The sequence below is a fragment of the Eubalaena glacialis genome, chromosome 8, assembly GCF_028564815.1.
Source record: "Eubalaena glacialis isolate mEubGla1 chromosome 8, mEubGla1.1.hap2.+ XY, whole genome shotgun sequence".
Classification (NCBI taxonomy): Eukaryota; Metazoa; Chordata; class Mammalia; order Artiodactyla; family Balaenidae; genus Eubalaena; species Eubalaena glacialis.
Genome location: NC_083723.1, coordinates 94,584,864 through 94,604,416, shown reverse-complemented (window position 1 = coordinate 94,604,416; position 19,553 = coordinate 94,584,864). Strand labels below are relative to the sequence as shown.

General features: G+C 34.9%; 1 protein-coding gene across 2 annotated transcripts in view; it reads left to right on the top strand.

Moving 5' to 3' along the window:
- Positions 1–19,553, top strand: part of TFEC (transcription factor EC) — a 64,415-nt gene that overhangs the window by 29,865 nt on the left and 14,997 nt on the right. Inside the window, exon 3 of one of the 2 annotated variants that reach the window (XM_061197960.1) lies at positions 1,897–1,983. In XM_061197960.1, coding sequence (XP_061053943.1) covers positions 1,897–1,983 — 87 coding nt within the window. Of the gene's footprint in view, positions 1–1,896; positions 1,984–10,950; positions 11,017–19,553 lie in introns of those variants that run through there. The other variant, XM_061197961.1, reaches the window with a different exon arrangement.

Genomic DNA, 19,553 nt, shown 5'->3' with positions numbered 1-19,553 from the left:
TATGGGTAGTACTTGAAAACTTGAATAAGGAAGAAAGCTCCTGAAGAACATGAAAACAATGAGAAGAGTAGGAAACCAAGGGTGGGATTGAGGAGATCACCCACATTTAAGGGGTGGTCAGAGGAAAAGGACTGTAAAGGTAAAGTAAAAAGATAACTAGTGTGGTGCCACTGAAGGAACCGGTTTAAAGAAGGAGGAAATGACCCACACACTCAAATGTAGTGACTGAGTCTAGTAAAATAAGGACTGATAAATATCTATTGAATTTATCAGTCAAGCAGTCAAAGAAAATAGCAACAAAAGGAATTTCAGTAAAATGGTGGGCAAGAACCATTCTACTTTGAATTCAGAGTTAACAGGAAGTAGAGAGATAGAACTCCTGGGGAGTTAGGGATGATTGGGCAGAAAGATAATAGGGTAAAGGCATAGAGAGTAATAATGAAAATTGTTCAGTTGATCTGCCATAGGGGGTCTAGATTGGATCTAAATGGAATATTGCATTTGATGAGTGAGATAATTGAATTTAAAATTTCAGAAATGGAGTGGTATAGACTAGAAGGTGGTAGGACCCAGGCATGGCCTAGAGAATAGGTGAAGAGAAGGCTAAATTCAGATTTATGATTTTGAGAGTGGTGAGCTAAAATATTCAACTACAATTGAATTTATTTTTCATAGATTTCTGACAGCTGTTGCTACAGATTTTTTTAGGTGCATATGTATTCATGGTCACTTGGTATTATTTTTCCTTTAACATTTGATCTTGAATTTTATATGGTCTAATATTAACATTGCTACTGTTGCTTTCCTTTTGGTCATTTTTGTGGTACATCTTTGCACTTTATTTTCCTCTTTCTCTATTATTTTATTTTAAACGTGTCCCTTATAGACAAAATATTACAATACCTTTGAAAAATCCAATTTGAATGATAATTTCTTGAGCACTATGTTAACTCATTTACATTCTTGTAATTACTTTACCATTAGGATTTAATACTTACCTTTTTTCACATTTTTTTAATTACTATGCTTTCTGTTTCCTTATTTGCCATCTTTTTTTCTATCCTCTATTGGATAGGTTAAATTTCTCTCTCTCTCTCTTTTTGGTTACACCTAACTTAAGACACATAGCTATATTTCTTCTTTATCTATGTCATTGTTTAACAATATCTATGTCATACCCTTAAGTAAAAGTCTATCTGAGTATGGTCTTCTCCTTCTTGTTCTCACCTATTTTTCTTTCTTTTTTTTTTAATTCAAACAGAAAGTCACAAAAATTATAATCATCCTCATCAGTTCATGCAAAGCATGTAGAACAGCTCCTGCCACATTTCCTGCATTATCTGTGTTTGTTACTATTTAAGGTGTCCATGATTATTATTGTTGTTGATAGTATTGTAATTATTATTATTAGTGATCATTAGGGAAAGTTGGATAATACATTTCCATGTAGTTTCTATCCATGTGGACTAATTGGCTAAAGTTTGATCACTGATATTTGAATATCCAACTATAAGATGCTATCAAAACATTTTAAAAGAAAAATAAAGTTTGTAGGAAGTCATCTCTCTACAAGCTAAGTATATGAGCTCTGGCTCAAGGTATTCATGATAACCACTCTATTTATGCAGATACTAATTTCCAAAGGACTAACCCAGGGTGATTTGCCCAGCCATCACCTACCAGCTGGCGTAAGCTAATGCAAGGAAAAGCAACACAGATCAGAGTGTCAGGATTACTTCATTTTAAGTTCTAAAATATTCTGCGTTTTGATACACATATAATCTAAATATTGTAAAAAAACTTTTAAAGATTGCTAAAATTTTTCTCTCTGAATTCAGACCGACGTGCAACTTTTATCATTATGCACAATATTCTATATGTATTATATTTTGCTAGATGGAGGACGTTATTGAGGATATAATCGGTATGGAATCAAGTTTTAAAGAGGAAGGAACAGACTCTCCTCTGCTAATGCAAAGAACAGTAAGTGTTTCCAGACCTGAGGAGGTCAATGAGATTAAAATCAATAATAGCATCTGATGATAAAACAAGAAATTTCATTTGATTAGTAAGTGGTGTTTTCTTCTGCACTTTTGAAACAGGTACAAGATAGATAAATATTAAAAAATATTTATTGGTGCAGAAAAAAAGATACATAATTTTATTGAGGAAGATAATAGGACGTGTACTAGTCTATCTATCTATCTATCTATCTACTTACCTACCTAATCTCTATAAACACCCATCTAAATATATATCTAGTCTGCTATAGCATTTTCTGTGAAATCTTCAGATTTCCGTTTGAAGCACAACATATCATAATACCCTCATAAGTTCATGGCTAAATTTTAACTATTTTACCATGACTAACAGCTATCAGATTCAGAGGCTCTACACCTTATAGAGGAAAGAAAAAAATTATAACAACAAAAATATAACTTTACTTCTGAGCCAATAACCAAAGGTTAAAGATGAACTGAAGAAAGGTAGAAGAGCCTCACACTACTTTAAGGCATGTAGACAGACTTCTGTGTTGAAATCACAAATTCCTGGAATAATATGCAGTGAAGAGATATCTTATCTCCTATTTGATTACTGTTGCCTTCTCATTGTTCATTTATTAATCTCTAGAAATGAATCTGTAAAGGGTGTGCAAGCTCTTTCTATACAGTTTGAAGGGTTGTTGTTGGTTTGTTTGTTTATGGTTTTAGACCTTTTAGAAAACATGAGAAAAAATATGAAAGACTGTGATTTAATTGTTATTTTAAACATTTCATTTAAAGAAAGTGAATTCTGACTATATTGTGTAGTGTAGATACTGTTCATCAGTAAATCAGTGGGCTAAGTTGTATTAATGTTAACAGTGGACATTTTAAATTTAAAACTTTAAGAAAAAATTAGACAAAGCATCCCTCTTTTCTTTATTAATTCCCAAATAGACTACAAAAAGGAGAATTATCTCTTTCCTCCTTTTCTCTCGTACAAAGGACCTCCACTTTATAACAAGTCACTAATACCACTATTATCAGACAAAGATCAAATGAGGTTTAAAATCTAGTTTTTTTTGGAAGGTTTTTTTGTTTGTTTTTTGCCTGTTTGTTCATTCGTTTTTTAGAATGAAGTGACAGTTCTTTCTACCTCTTCTCTCTTCAGATTTCAAGCAGCATATTTATAGGAAATCTGACTAATTATCTAGATAAATATGTTATTAATGCTAAGTTTCCCCATCTAATTGCACAGCATGAGGGTACTGTTTTCTTAACTAGTATTCAACTTCTGGGTTTGAGGAAATGATATTAATTTCCTGCAATCTTCTCTTCCTTGTATGTGGTACTTATTTCTTTGAAACTGTATATTGAAACATTCTCTTTGTCAAATTATCTTACTTGTTTTGTAGAGGTTGCATAGATTGCTTATTCCGTGCAAACTGGTGACAATGACTATTGGGAATTTGCTTTTGATATACAGAATGTAAAAGATAGATACTACTGGCCTATTTGTACTTATATAAAGAAGTATCTGCTGTTGACCAATCAACAATCATTGATAAATCAAGATCAAGATATAAACCCAAGCAGTTCAATTGACCAAATATTTATTCAATAGTTATTATATGCAAAGCACAATACGTGCACTATAGGAAACTAAAAGTTGAGTGAGACACAATTCACATACCAAGAGGCCACATGATAATGAGGCAGTGCAGTGAGGCACACCTGAGAGGCAGGGAGGGAAAGAATATGGATCTTGGTATTAACCCAGGTTGTCAGCTAGGTATCGTGCAAGTCACTTCTCTTTATTTCATGTTCTTCTTCTGCATTATGAGAATAATTGAAAATATTTATTACCAAAGCTATTTTTATATTAAATCTTGGTAGATGACATATATATATATATATATATATATAATTTTTTTTAATGCTAGTCAGAGAGTTGCCCTGGAGTTTGACTAAAGTAGAAACCATGCGAAATTGAGATATTTTTGGAATGCTTTAGGAAAAGATGATATTTGAGATATAGTTATAAAAGAAGGTTAAGATTTTAAGAGGTAGACATGAAGGCAGCAAAGTATAACAAGTTAAGAGAACAACATAAGAAAAGGCAAGAAGTCAGAAAAAAAGAGAATGTATAAGAATAGCTGGTAGAACAGAGATAGGAAATTCTGAAGGATATTTATAGTTCATGTGGATAAAAATAAAGACCTGTTAGATTCAGAGGAATGCTTTGAGTAAGCATTTTAGCTAGTGAACTTTTGGTTGTAGATGATAGAACCTGGCTTATATGGGGCTTAAGTATGAAAGGAATTTGTTGGCTCATGTCATCCATAAATTCCTAAGTAATATTGTATGTGGACATCCCTCCATAACTTTGCCTTTGTTCTGTACTGGCCTTATTCTCAGCTGTTGAGCAGACACTATCACAGCTTATTCCTAGCTATGCACACAATTCTTCCTTGCTAACCCAGTTTTTTTTCAGACATCCACTCCTTCACAAGGAAGAGGAAGTTTCTGATTAATTTAAGCCAACCCTGGTGGCCCCATTTCCCTTGCCAGAGATTGTTTTAAGAATGAGCTTGTGTTGCAATTCTGGCAGGTTGAGCAGGTTCCTGGGGTCTTCTAGAATTTACTTCAGTCTTTAAAGGAGACCCAAGAAAGAGAAGGTTTTGCCTCTCCATGATGTTGTAAGACAATGTGACTTACGTAGTCATTTTATTGCCCAGAAGGTAAATAAACTGAGGAAAAATGAAAGAAACAAAGGGAGAGGAAAATCCAAGCGGAATGCAAAGAAATACTGCTTATATGCCCCTGGAGAATTCTTTACCTATGGATTTCACACATTAAGTAAGATTTTTTTCCTTTATTTTATAAGCTAATTGTGTCAGGATTTTCTGATTGTCATAACCAAATGCATCCTGGTGGATACATTAAGTCAAGCTTAAAAACTTAAGAGGAGAGCGTCCTTTCCCACTTAGTTCCAGTTAAATCTCTGGGCTAATTCCTTGTGGAGCAATTTCTGTCATATATCTGTCTGTCAGCCAATTTTTCTGGGTCTTGGGCCCACCCTAGAGCTGTGAATCAAGCAGCTCCACAAAACAAATTATCTAGGTTAAGAGTGAGAACCAGGAGAGCAGGAGATGTTACCAAAATAAATGTAAATGAATTCTAGAGAGGCTAAAACAACAGATGCCCATAATGGTAAGCTTCAAAAGTGAGGATATTTATCAATAATAATAATTTTTCTTAATGTCTCACCTACTATGTCACAGGCACGTTGCTGAGTATTTTACATATTTTCTCTAGTTCTCACAGAAATTGCAAAGTCTTAGGGGCAATCTACTGATTGTGCTGTTAGTCACTTTGGGGTTCTTTTGCTGTGACTTAAGCAGAAAACCTTGAGTGTAGATTTATCCCAGGACCACTGCATATAGGCTTAATTAAAAATCATGTTCTAACTTCTGTTGGTGGAAAGCTTGGAAGCTGCTAAGGGGTAGCTTGGACCACTTGTGGTGGTCCTTCACATTTCCCCAGATTGAATGGAATAGTTTAAGGTTTTCACAGATCAATTTAGCCCAGGTATTTCTGACCCAGAAATGAATATTGAGTGATTAGTGACTAGACTCAGAATAATTGAGCAGACGTTACCTCTCAATTTCTATTTGACCAAGAGAGCTAGGCAAGTGTCAATTAGTTCTTACTGCAACAATTTTGTAAATTGGACTGAAAAGACCCAAAGTGCAAGAAACATTCAGTGAAATCAGCTGTGTTTTCATCAATACCTTAACCTCTCAGTTTCTCAGTCTCCTTGGTGTCAATGGTATTTTTCTCCTTCCTATCCAGCCATCCCTTCACATGATGATATCCTAGATCTTGTTATTATGTATTTCTCTATCCTATAACATTTTTATTTCATACTTTTTGACCATTACATTCTGTTTTTCAGTGCACCTCCTCTAATGTTCTTACTTCACCAATTGCTCAAGCTTGTGGAGACTCCAAATCAATTGACTCTACCACTGTTTTCAATAGCTATTATTTCTCACTCATGACATTTTTTTGATATAGAATATGTTTATTATACATAATCTAGGTATATTGAGTATAAAATAACTATCAGTGCAAATAATTACACACACACATTATTAGGGTTAAGCGTCAGGTTAGGGTTTTTGTGTCTCGAAGGCTTGTGTTGTGCGACTTCTCGGTCTGTTTTCCAGATGATCGCTATTCTCAGATACAACGTTTGCAAATCAGTGTTTTCTCACATTCGGTCCACTGCCTCTGTCGTCATGCGTACGCTTTGCCTGTGCTGTTGAAAACCTTTTCAATCACCTGGAGCCCCAACTGGGTTTACTGTGCTTCTCTTTCCCTTGCTTGAGGACACCAATCCACAAACATGGTTCTAAGACTGAGGTCCAAGAACGCAGTGCCTATGGGTTTCTTCTAGGCCTGGCCTGGCTTCAGGTTTTACGTTGCAGTAGTCGATTTGGTGTGAGTTTCTTGTTGTAGGTGGCACGAGAAAGGAATCCATTGTGATGCTTGTGCATGGAGCGGTCCTGTTTCCCCAACACCATTCATTGCACAGGCTATCATGTCCCCATGGGACCTTCTCACCTCCTTTGTCAGAGACGAATAGACACACAAGCGTGGCTTTCTCTCTGGGCTCTCCTTTCTCCTCCATGGATCTATGTGGATGTCTTGTGTGCCTCTACCATGATGTCTTGATGATGGCAGGTTGGCGGGCTAGTTGGAAATCAGGCGGTGTGGGAAGTCCGAAGTCTGTGCTTCTGTCCGAAGAGCGTATTGACACTCTCTAGGTTCTTTTGTGTTTCCAGACGCATTTTGGAATTCTTGGTTGTACTTGTCTGAGAAAATCCGTGGGTATTTTGAGAGGAATGGCATTGCATCTCTGGATTGCCTTGGGGGTGTGGAATCATTCCCACAAGACGGACTTTTCCGATCCATGAGCACCACCTATCTTTCCATGTTGTGTGTGTATCGTTTTCATTTTCTTTCATTGATATGTCTGTCATCCAGTTTTCTGAGTTACGGGTCTTGTAGGTCGTGGGTTAGATGGACTCCTAGGTATTTTCTTTGTGTTGTTACCGTCATTGTCCACAGCGTTCTCGTCTTCCTTCCTCATTCGGATAGCTTGTTGTGAGTGTACAGAAAGGCAACCGATTTCTGTAGAGTCGATGAAGTTTCTACCCTGCAATCGAACTGAGTTTCCTGATGAGTTTTGTTCTGTTTTGTTCTGTTTACTTTTGGGGGTGGAGGGGGTCACCTTCAGCATTCTCTGTGAAGAGAATCAGGTCCATTGGCGTCTTTCCTCTGCCGTTGGATACCTCTTCTTTCTTTTTTCCATGCCGTTAATATGGCGAGGATTTCCTCCACCTTGGAAAATGAAAGCGGCCAGTGTGGTCAGTGTAGAGTTGGGCGTATGCAATAACTGGCCCCCTTCTCCTTCCTCCGTCTCTATCTGAGACCTCCAGGAAGGGCAGGACTAGGCCAGGTCTCCATAGAGCTCAGCTCGGTGAGCTGGATCGCTGTTTGTCTGCCCCTCCGTCCAAGGCGTAATTTGCTCTACCATCTGTGGCCGGGGGTGTGGTCATGGGGGGTTGGGGGTCCCGTCAGGCTTTTCCCTCTTTGAACCAATCTTTTCTTCGTTATGTGTTGGCAAATTGCAGTCCACCAGACGGGTTGTCTGAGGCCAGCCTTTGGTTCGGGCCGAACACCAGCCTCTGGGGGTCACCCTGTGGTGCCCAGCATACAGCCCCACCCTGCTCACCTTTGTGCTCCAACTGGCTGTACTCCGGGTCCTCCAGCTGACACTGGGGGAAGCGTGGCATGGTGCTCCAGGTCAGTGCCAGCTGTGCTGTGCTCTTTTCAAAGCCCGGGATTGGGTCCCATGGACCTCTGGGCCCTGGTTCCGGAGAACCCTCCATGGCCACACTCACCCGGAGCCCACGCTGGCCCTCGTGGGCAGTGGGGGCAGGGGGAGGGTGGGCTGCCCCGGCCCCTCACTCATGACATTTTGACAATTTCTTCCTTAACCTATTCTTGGTCAAGTACTATAACCATTTCTCTTGCAAACACTCTTAGCATATACCCATTTTTCTTCATTTTATTCTCCTAACAAAAGCCCAACCCTGATTAAACTTATTTTTCATCTTACTCCACATCTTCACCTGAGTAGCTGAATGGATAAAATTTTACCACATTGCTCATAGTACTCACCTCCAATACATCACCAAAATTTCATAGGGGCTTTCATTACTACCAGACAATACTACAGCTATTCCTTGGTGAAAATTCTCATTAATTAAGACATTATACTTTCTCTTCTCTTCTCAAATCTCCACCATTCCCCATCCATTCTCCATTTTCTAGCTGATTTCTCTTTCACAACATACTTCAGAAAGAAAATATATGCAATCAGATTAGAACTTACTTGTTAGCTTTGCATCACAAATTCTATAAGACCACCTGCATCTGTTTTGATTTTCTCTGCCATCCCTTTTATTAGAATAGAATTGTCCCAGCTCATAATCTGAAGCCAGCCCAACTACTTGTGTCCTGGATCTCACAAATTCTTACCTTCTCAAGCACTTTCCCTCTCTAAATAGCATCTCTTCCTATATCATCAGTCTATTCTGATGTATTGAATTATATCAGCATTACACTTGTCTTTACTAAGATTCCCCCAAAATAAAACCAAATCAAACAACTCCCTTTGAATGCAATTCCTCTCCAGCTACCACACCATTTCCTGACTCCCTACCCCTCAAAACTCTCTCTGCTTCCATTTCCTTACCTCCCATTCTCTACTCTCCAATACAGCTGTTGCCCTTACAATTCTAAAAGAGCTCTTAAAACCAACCAATACCGAAGCCAATAGTAAATTCTCCATTCTCACCAGGCTTGGTTTTCCTGTGGCATTAGCCATGGTTGACCACTCCCTCCTTCTTGAAGTATTATCTGGGATTCTGTAGCACCATATTTTTTGGCTTTTCACCCACCTTACTGGTTCTTTCTCTTCTAATAGACATCTACATGCTAAAGTGCTCCCAGGCTTAGACTTCAGTCCTCTTTTCTCACATATCTATACATTCTGTTGGTGATCTCAACCCTTCTCCAGCCTAGCTCTCTCCCCTAATGCTAGATTCGTATGTCTTACTGCTACCCTAACATCTTTTGTGCTTCCAACAGACATCTCAAACCTAATCTGACTGAAAAGAAGTTTTTGTCCCCTTCCTTATCCATCTAGAACCAACACACCCCCCAAAAAGTCATTCTTCTTCTCTTTCTTACTTCCACACAACCACATTTATCAGTATGCCCTCCTACTCAGCGTCCAAGATTTCCTGAATCTCACAGCTTATCAGCTCCTCTACTAAAACCCTCTTCCAGGCTATCATCATCTCTCACTTGAACTTCAGAACTAACCTCTCTTCTACTTCTTTCCCCCTTACAGCTGTTGATCACACAGCAGCCAGAATGATCTTCACAAAGCAAAAATCAGATCCTGTTTCTCTGATTGCTGAGCATTTTATTAACTTCCTGAAGTCCTCAGAATATAACCACGACACTTTACCATAGTCAGCACTTCCCTTTAACTTTAGGCTCTGGTCTTGATAGCCTTCTTCCTACTCCTTGAATATGACATGCATATTATCATTTTAGGACCATTGAATTTCCTTTTTTGGGCTTGGAATGATTTTGTCCCAGATCTTTGCATGACTATCTCTTTATGCCTCAGATCTTTAGTCAATATCAACTTGTCAGAGAGGTCTTCCACAATCACCCTATTTGAAAGACCCCATCCCACACTTCCTAAATCAATATCTTATTTAATTCCCTGGGACACTTAGGATTAGAGTTACAAAAATTATCTTGTTTTTTATTTTATTTACCTATTTATTGTGTGCTCCCACCCTTAAAATGTAAACTCCTGGAAGCTGGTGATCTTGTCTCTCTTGTTCACTGCTGTGTCCCTAAAGCCTAAAAGAGTGACCTGTTCATTATTTTGTTCTCAGCACCCAGCACAAATGCCTAGCACATCATAGGTGCTCAGCAATGCATATGAAATAAATACTTTAAAATTCACACACAATATTTTAAAAAATTGTTCCCATTATACATTACCATTTAGGAAATTTTTTAATGGCTAAAATCAGCAGCAATAAGGATAACAACAATAATAATAGCTACTATGCCTTGGGTACTTGCTATGTGACAAGGATTGTGCAAAACACTTTTCATGAAAATTTAATCACCACAACAAACATATGAGATAGAGACTATTATTACGGATTATCATTTTACAAATGAGGAAAGAGGCTTAGAGAAGTTCAGTAACTCACTCAAGTTCATATAGTTAGTGAATGGCAGGAGAGGGGTTTGAATCCAATCCTGTATGACACCAAATGCAACAATCTTACCCAATCTGCTGTGCTAGCAGCCTCAGAAGGAAGCCATTTCATAGAATTGTAGAATCTTGGAATCTGAAGGGACCTTAGCCTGATCCGATCCTCTGTCACATTCCAGCCAAAGGATTGTTTAGCCTCTGAGTTTAAATCTGTCTCCCTATAATTTCTACCCTTTAGTCTTAGTTTCACCTCTCCCTTTCAGAGATGTGGTTGTGCACAGTAACTCATTTCTTTTATCATAGATGGGTATTTTTCAATCAAGTGTCTGTAAATGCTGGTGGCATTTGACAATCTCAGTATACTGTTATAGTTCAAGACTATTTCAGAGACAAGGACTGAGTAAATATTAACAACCCCCTGTGCTTGGTTGGAACTTGAAAGAACTGCATAACACCAACAAGCAAGCATTTGTCAATCACAATCTAGAGCAGATTAGACTTAAAGTCCAAGGAAGGACCAAAGTTCACCTTAGAAGTTTCTGCACAGCTCTCCCAGTTATTGCTTGCAAGTGTAAGGAAAAGAAAATGATGAAGGAGAAAGAGAAAACCATTGCTATTGTGAAGGTTATAGACACTTCAAAGTTAAAACTGGTGAGCAAGTGCATTTTGGAATTCTTTCAATGTTTGGAGATGAAACCACCTTAAATACTGAATTTAAACTTTATAAACTAATAGTCAATAAAATAAGGTATGTAGAAGTTGAGCATTGAAAAGTGTAACATATAATCTGCTGTACTGACAAGCTTGTGTACTTACAAGATAATTTTTAATGCTTTGGCTACAGTAAAAATATTTTTATAGTCTATTTAGTTAAAAAATTGTTAAAAATAATGTTATATTATGACCTTTTTATCAAAAAGTGAAGGTTCTACTAATTATTTGTTGCAGCGTTTACATTTAGTACTAAACAGATTATATATATATAAAGTGTATGATGCAAAAGCATTTATTTTGTTACCATTCTCTGTTTTGTATTTTATCTTTTCTATTTGCTTTATGAACCAGCTGGTCAAGGACAGGAATCTCCCACTCCCGCCCAACAGATTATTTTTATTCACTTATAATAGAACGAAAAAAAAATAACTCAGTGGGACTTCTCTTTTCAATGTTTATCATTCAAACCTCATAGCCCTGCTTCAGCAAATAAAATAAAGTTAGGGGGAGATCAATTGTACATGTCCTAAAACTGGAAAAATCTAGTTTACTATGTTTAAATGAATAAATACACAAAAGGAAAGAAAATATTCTCTTAAATGCCAGTTTTTATGTATGCTTACACTGTGTGACATATGCTCTCCTACAGTGCTCACTCTTTATTCCTGAAGTTTATCTTCTTTCTATGCCTACAGTTATTCTATCTAATAGTCTCAAGCTCAGTTTTGCCATTTTGCATTCACAGTAAATGTCTTCAGAGAAAAGCAAAATAGAGAATCCAAACAACTCAAAATCCCCTCACTTTCCCATGAAACTCACACTAAATATTTGATATAGATATAGACATATAGATACCACACATACACATCTACGTATGGGTTTAGAAGTTTTTCTTCTTTTAGTCTCTATACTGAAAAATTGTCTGGAAATATATGTATATATATATATATATATGATTTTATTTCCTTTTTTGCATTTATAATGAGATTATCTGGGAGATAGATACATCACACACACACCACACACACACAAACACCCATATATAATATACATAATACATATATGCATATTATATGTATGTATGCATATACACAAATACACATGTATGTATCTCCAGGAAATTCTCAGGGTTTTACATAATAAGTTTTCAGAAACATGATGAGTGTTCCTGGGTACTATAGTACCCTCTGTCTTGCTGAGTGAATATAAATGAAGAGGGGTAAAACAATAAAATGAATTAAATTATTGAATTTGTGGTCAAGTTTCCTCATACTATAGCGTTTTGGTGAAGAAAAAAATTAAGCCAGGTTGCCGTAGGGAGAGTGTTGGAGATGGTTTGGACCTTAAGTTGAGCCTTAGAGAGTAGGTTGTAGTTTGATACTTAAAGAAAGCTTGAGGACATTTGAGGTGCAGAAAATAGCAGTGGGAAAGAATAAAACTGAGAAAAATATTCTCCAATGGCCTCCAACTTTTTTGAGTTTTCAAAACACTTCTTACCATTAAAAGTGTTAAGGCAAGGGCCCTTCCACAATAGGATAGGTAGTAAAGAATCCAGCCTCTGTGTTAGACAGACCTAGGTTTTAATCTCAAGTCTTCTATTTATTACAACTGTATGATCTTGAGATAAGTACTTAATTTTTCAGAGTTTTAATTATTTATATTTAAAATGGGAACTATGAGACTTCACTCACAAAGTTATTATAAAGATTACCTGAGAAGCTGTTATTTGTTGTTACTATGAAACATGCTTATCTGAATATCTGGCATATAATAAATCCTCAACTACCTATGATGTTGCATATATATATTATGATATTGCTTGTATTTTATTATCTTTTAAAAATTCTCCATATGCGGATTCATAGGTTCCATTTGGCAACATTCTATCCTCTTGCCTCTTCCCTCCCACTGGAATGGGAGATCTATTTTTGCAAGCTGTGACATAGTCTACATATGTGTATGTGGTGATGAGAAATCTTTCAGAACTTGAGAGTAGTGGGAAATAATGTTGACCAGATAATGTGGGACCATTTAATGATATTTTGAAAGCTGGACACAAGGGTTTGAACTTAATATATGAGTTAAAGGGGAGAGGTTTAAATTTTAGGTTTTTGAGCTGGGAGAGATCAGAAGAAAGTTGTATTTTTTAAAACATGAGTTGGTTTGAGAGGAGCAGTTGGAAACTAACTGAGAGGGATGGAGGGCTACTGGAGGGAGGGACATAATTTAGGCTGAAGGCCCTGAGGATCTTGAGATATGAGGATAGGGAAGAAAATTTAAACTGACCAATGATTTAAAAGAAAAAAATGTCATAACTGAGTAATAGATTGGACCTAGTACATGGAGAGGGAAGAGGCCAAAACAGTCAGAAAAAACATATGTGGAGTTTAGGTCAGATCATTTATGCTGCCCTTTACTGTATTTGGCCTGAGAGTAAATGGTTATATGAACATTTGTACAATAATTTTGGACCCAGATTTTATTTTCTCATAGGGAAGCACTTATTTTAAACACAGGCAAAGCTATATTTTTCTATTATTGAAAGTTATTGTCCTCTCACAAACTAAGAATTTTATGATAAATGGGATTGAATTTTATCAGATACTTTTCTTAAATCTATTGAGATGATCATAGAGTTTCTTTTTCTTTTTTAACATCATAAAATATATTTATGGGAAATCCAACTTGATTATGGTAAGTTACCTTGTTTATATTCTCTTGAATTCAAATTACTAATAATATTTTGCTTAAGATTTATAGTAATGAATGAAATGGGTCTATAATATTTGTTTCTCATAATGTTTTCATATGGTTTCAGTCTCAATGAATTGGAACGTATTCTCTCTTGTCTCTGTTGTCTGGAAATGTTTGTACAAAATTGAGATGGTATGTTTCTTGAAAATGTGACAGTTTTGCCCATAAAACTGTCTAGTCCAGATATTTTCTTGTGTAATATGTTTAAAGCTTGTTTTGATTTCTTCAGTAATCATATGACTATTCAAGACTATTAATTACTTGTGTAGTAAGTTCTACCAAATAATACTTTTCTAGAAATTTATGTATTTTTCCTAAGCATTCACAGTCATTGGAAAATTATTATAGGTAATCTCTGTTATTATCTTTTTTATTGTGGTAAAACATGTATAACATAAAATTTGCTATTATAAACATTTTAAAGTGTACAATTCAGTGGCATAACATAGATTCACAATCTTGTGCAACCATTACCACTATACATTCCCAGAGCTTTTTCATTCTTCCAAACAGAAACCCTGAACCCATTAAACAATAACTCCCCATTTTCCCTTACCTCCAGCCCTTAGTACCCTCTATTCTCCTTTCTGTCTGTATAAATTTGACTATTCTAGGTACCTCATGTAAGTGGAATCATACAATATTTGTCCTTTTCTATCGGCTTATTTCACTTAGCATAATGTTTTCAAGATTCATACATGTTGTAACATGTATCAGTACTCCATTACCTTTTATGGCTGAATAATATCCCATTATATGAATATACCACGTTTTATTTATCCATTCATCTATTGATGGGCATTTGGATTGTTTCTACCCTTTGGCTCTTTAATGCTTCTATGGACATTGGTGTGCAAATATCTGTTTGAGTATCTGCTTTCAACTCTTACTGGTATATGCCTAGAGGTGAGAAATTGTTGGTCATATGCTAATTATATGTTTAACTTTTGAAGAACTGTCATACTGTTTTCCACAGTGGCTGCATCATTTCACATTCTCAGCGGCAATGCACAAGGGTAACATTTTTTCCATAGCCTCACCAACATGTTTTCCTTTCTTTTAATAATAGTCATCTTAATGAGTGTGAAGTTGTAAAACATTGTGGTATTGATTTATATTTCCCTAATGACTAATGATGTTGAGTATCTTTCAATGTCCTTATTGGTCATTTGTGTATCTTTTTCAGAGAAACGTCTATTCAAGTTCTTTGCTCATTTTTTAAATTGGATTGTTTTTGTTGTTGTTTTTGTGAGTCATAGGAGTTTATTTTATGTAGTCTAGATATTAACCTCTGAACAGATATGTGATTTGCAAGTAATTTCTCCCATTTTGTGAGTTGTCCTTTCACTCTCTTGATAGTGTCCTTTGATGTACAAAAGTTTTAAATTTTGATGAAGTCCAATTTATCTGTTTTGGTTGTTGTTGTTGCCTGTAATTTTGGTATCATATCCAAAAAATCATCACCAAACCCAATATCATGAAGATTTTCCCTCATCTTTTCTTCTAGGAGTGTTATAGCCTTAACTTTTATGTTTAAGTCGTTGATCCATTTTGAGAAACTTTTGTTTATGGTGTAAGAATCCAACCTCACCTTCTGCATGTGGCTATCTAGTTTCTCAAGATCGTTTGTTGAAAAAACTGTCTTGATCTTGGCACTCTTGTCAAAAATCGTTTGACCATATATTTGAGGAATAATTTCTGGGCTCTCTATTCCACTCTCTATGTCTGTCTTCATGTCAGTACCACACTGCTTTGATTATTGTTGCTTTGTAGTGAGCTTTGAAATATGGAAATTTGAGTCCTCCAACTTCGTTCTCTTTCAAGATTGTTTTTGCTATTCAGGGTCCCTTGAGATTCCATATGAGTTTTAATATGGGTTTTTCTATTTCTGCAAAAACCACTGTTAGGATTTTAATAGGGTTTGGATTGCATCTGTAGATTGCTCTGGGTAGAACTGTCATCTTAACAATATTAAGTCTTCTCGTCAAAAAACATGGGATATCTTTCCATTTATGTATATCTTCTTTAATTTCTTTAAGCAATGTTTTTTAGTTTTCAGTGTCTAAGTCTTTTCCTCCTTGGGTAAATTTATTCCCAAATATTTTATTCTGTTTGATGTTATTGTAAATGGAATTGACTTCTTAATATCCTTTTCAGATTGTTCTTTTTTAGTGTGTAAAGATGCAACATATTTTTGCATGTTGATTTTGTATCCTGCAACTTTGTTGAATTCATTTATTAGCTTTCATACTTGTGTGTGGGTGTGGGTGTGTGTGTGTGTGTGTGTGTGTGTGTGTGTGTGTGTAGCCTCATGATTTTCTACATTTAGGATCATATCATCTGTGAACAAAATCATTTTACTTACTCTTTTCCAATTTGGATGACTTTCTTTTCCATGCCTAATTGCTCTGGCTAAGACTTCCAACACTATGTTAAAAAGAAGGGGCGAAAGAAAGTGGGTGGTATCCCAGTCTTGTTTGTTCCTGATCCTTGAGGAAAAAAACTTATAAATCTCAACTTGTACTGTGGTTATATCCTCCTTTCATTTAAGATATCATTTGTTTAGACTTCATTCTTTTTAATCAGTCTTGTAAGAGGCATGCCAAGTTTGTTAACTGAAAAAACAAAACAAAACTTGTCTTTTGCATTGTTTTGTTTTTCACTGATTTATGATCTTATATTACTATCTGTTCTACTTGCTTTGGGTTTATTTGGTTATTCTTCTAACTTATTGAGAAGTTTACTTAGTTTATCAAATTTCAAATTTTTATCTATTTTTCTCATATTTAAGGGTATAAATTTCCTTCAAAGCATTACTTTACCATATTCCAGAAGTTTCTTAATGTGTGTTTTCAGTATCTTTCATTTATTTTTAAATTCCAGTATGATTTGCTCTTTACTCTTGAGTCAGTTAAGAATTTCTAAATATATAGGAAATCAAGGACTCTATGAAATGTTTGAATTTTTGGGGGGGGGGTGGTTTTAGTATTTTTTCTGAGTACATGATCAATATTTATGTACGTTCCATACGTACTTGGAAAACGGTGTGTTCTCTAATTTGTAGATGTAGAACTATATACATGTATTAGGCCAAGACTTTACTTTTATTGTTCACATCTAGAACATTACTGATTATTTTTGTCTACTTGACTTTTCAAAAAACAGGGAGAAATGTGTTGAAATCTCCGAATACGTTGATGGATTTATTAATTTCTCCTTGTAGTTACAAACATTTTGTTTCATATTTTGAGGTTATTCTATTAGGTACAAGCCTGCTCATAATTGCTGTGCCTTTTTGGATAATTGAATTCTTTATTATTAGATAGTGACTCTCTCTAGCCCTAATTTTTCTAATTTTAAAGCCTATTTTCTCTGATATTAATGTAGTTCATTGGTTTCCTATGGTTATAATTTGCTGGACGTATCTTTTCCCATCTTTTAACTTTCAATCTTTTGTGTCCTTTTGCAATGTAGCGGTGTCTCTTGTACGCTATATAGATCTAAATACTGTCTTTTTAACCAAACTGTCAACCTTTTAGCTGAGGAGTTTGACCTATTTACATTGATTATTCTTATTGATATATTTTCGTCTGTTTCTCTCATCTTATTTTATTATTTAAGTGAGTCCTATATTTTAATATGTTTTTCTTTAGTACTTTTTTTTTTTTACCACTTTCACATCCATTGGCTTTTTTACTACTTCAATCCAATCATACTGATATTATCTAGACTTTAATACTGAGTTATATGGTTATACATTTCATTTTATCTTTGATTTTAATTCCCTTCTTCTTTTTTAGACTACAACCACTTTACCAAGATATTTGATTATTTTTTATGACATATTTTATTATATCATATTTACTTCATCCAAAACTGTTTTCAGTGTTAGTCTTTGAGGGTAAGTATTCTTAAGCATTTTATACCTCTAAGAATATTTTTCATCATGGCCTCATATGTGGATGATATTTGGGCTGGATATAAAACTCTGTATTTTAAGTCCTTTTCTTTAAACATTTGAAAAATACTGATTCACTTTCTTCTTTCATCCATTTTGCTATTGAAAAATTTTATGTTAATCAGATTCTTGTTCCTTTGAGCATAATCTTCTCTTTTTCTCTTTAGGCTTTTCGATCTTTCTCTTTGTCATTGTATACTTTTAAATTTCACTATAATGTGTCTGGGTGTAGGTTTTTCTTCTTTGATATTCTATAGGCCCTTTGATTTTTAAATCAAAATAAAACAATGATAAAATAAGTTGAGATAAAATAAAAGACTTTTTGGCCTTTTATTTAGTGTTAATTCTAGGAAATGCATCTCCATTATTTCTTAAAATTTTTTCTTCTTTCCAGTTTTATTTATTCTTTCTCTCTGAGAGTCCTAATACCTGTCTGTATTGTAGGTTTAATAATTCTATCCTACATACTAATTAGATTTTCTTTCATATGTTTTGTTTCTTGGTTCTTTTCATCACCCTCCTGAGAGATTACTTTAATTTGGTAATTCCTTTATTTCTTTCTAAGTGTATGCATTATGCTGTTTTTCCATAGTTTTCTTTTGTTCAAGTATTATATTTTCATGGCTCCTATTTCTGCTTCATCACTTCAGCCATTTTATGTTTTCTTGTTATTATTTTATATTATAAATTATTACAAGTTATTTTATATTATAAAGATATTACAAATATCTTTATTTCTTTTAGAATGTACACTAAGTCAATTTTAAAAACTTGGTTTCATGTGATCTTTTACTTTTTATTTCTAAAATTTTTGCTTTTGATGTTATTTCTAACACTCCATATTGTTTAACTTTTAAAATAGTCATTTTCCTCTAACGTTTTGATATATTGACCTGTGAGCTAATTTTCTTTAGGGAATATTGGCTACTCTGAAAGGTAGCGTATGTGTGGAAAGGCCAGTGCTCAGTCCACTTAAGTCTCTATGATCTTAGTAATGAGATGTGACTAAAATCTAGGGTAGAGAATCTTGGACATCAGGAACCACTGCCAATCGCTTCTCACTTCAAAGCAACTTCTTAGATCAGGAGTTCACTTTTTTCTACTGGAAAGAAGAATTGTCTTGAGTATGTTTTACCTTGTTGAAAATATTTTATAATAAATTCTTTATTAGATGTCTTTAAAATTTGTGAGTTTATTTCTAATAATAATATTTCCCTATTGTTATGTCAATGATTTTGCTTTTCTGAAAAAGTAACCTGTGTTTTAACCAGAATAATAAATACTTCTTCATAAAATATCTATCCAGTTGCCTACTACTCTATAAAATAAAGCTAAGACTTAGACCTTAATACCTAAGTAACTTACACCTTTAAAAAAAGTAGTTATAATTTTGCTTTGTAAGCCTTTTCCAATGTCTATGTAATCTTTAAATTTTCACTAACACTGTACGCTTATATCTTTTATTTTTAATTTTTATTTTTTTCCCTTATATCTTTTAATGGAGAAAAGGCTCTTTAGATTATGTGAGATGTATTACATACTTTGAAATTGAAACCAATTGTTTAATGATATTCAAAAAGTGATTAGCCATTTACATGAAATAGAGTAGTACCTACAGCATAAAATTAAATAGGATATTAATCATTGTGCTTCAGGGCATAAATTAGACAATAACCAAGGTCAGGAGAGGATGTAATATACCCACAGTTAAGCAGGATTAGATTCATTTTCAGAATTCCAGACCCATTTCTAAGGAAAAATG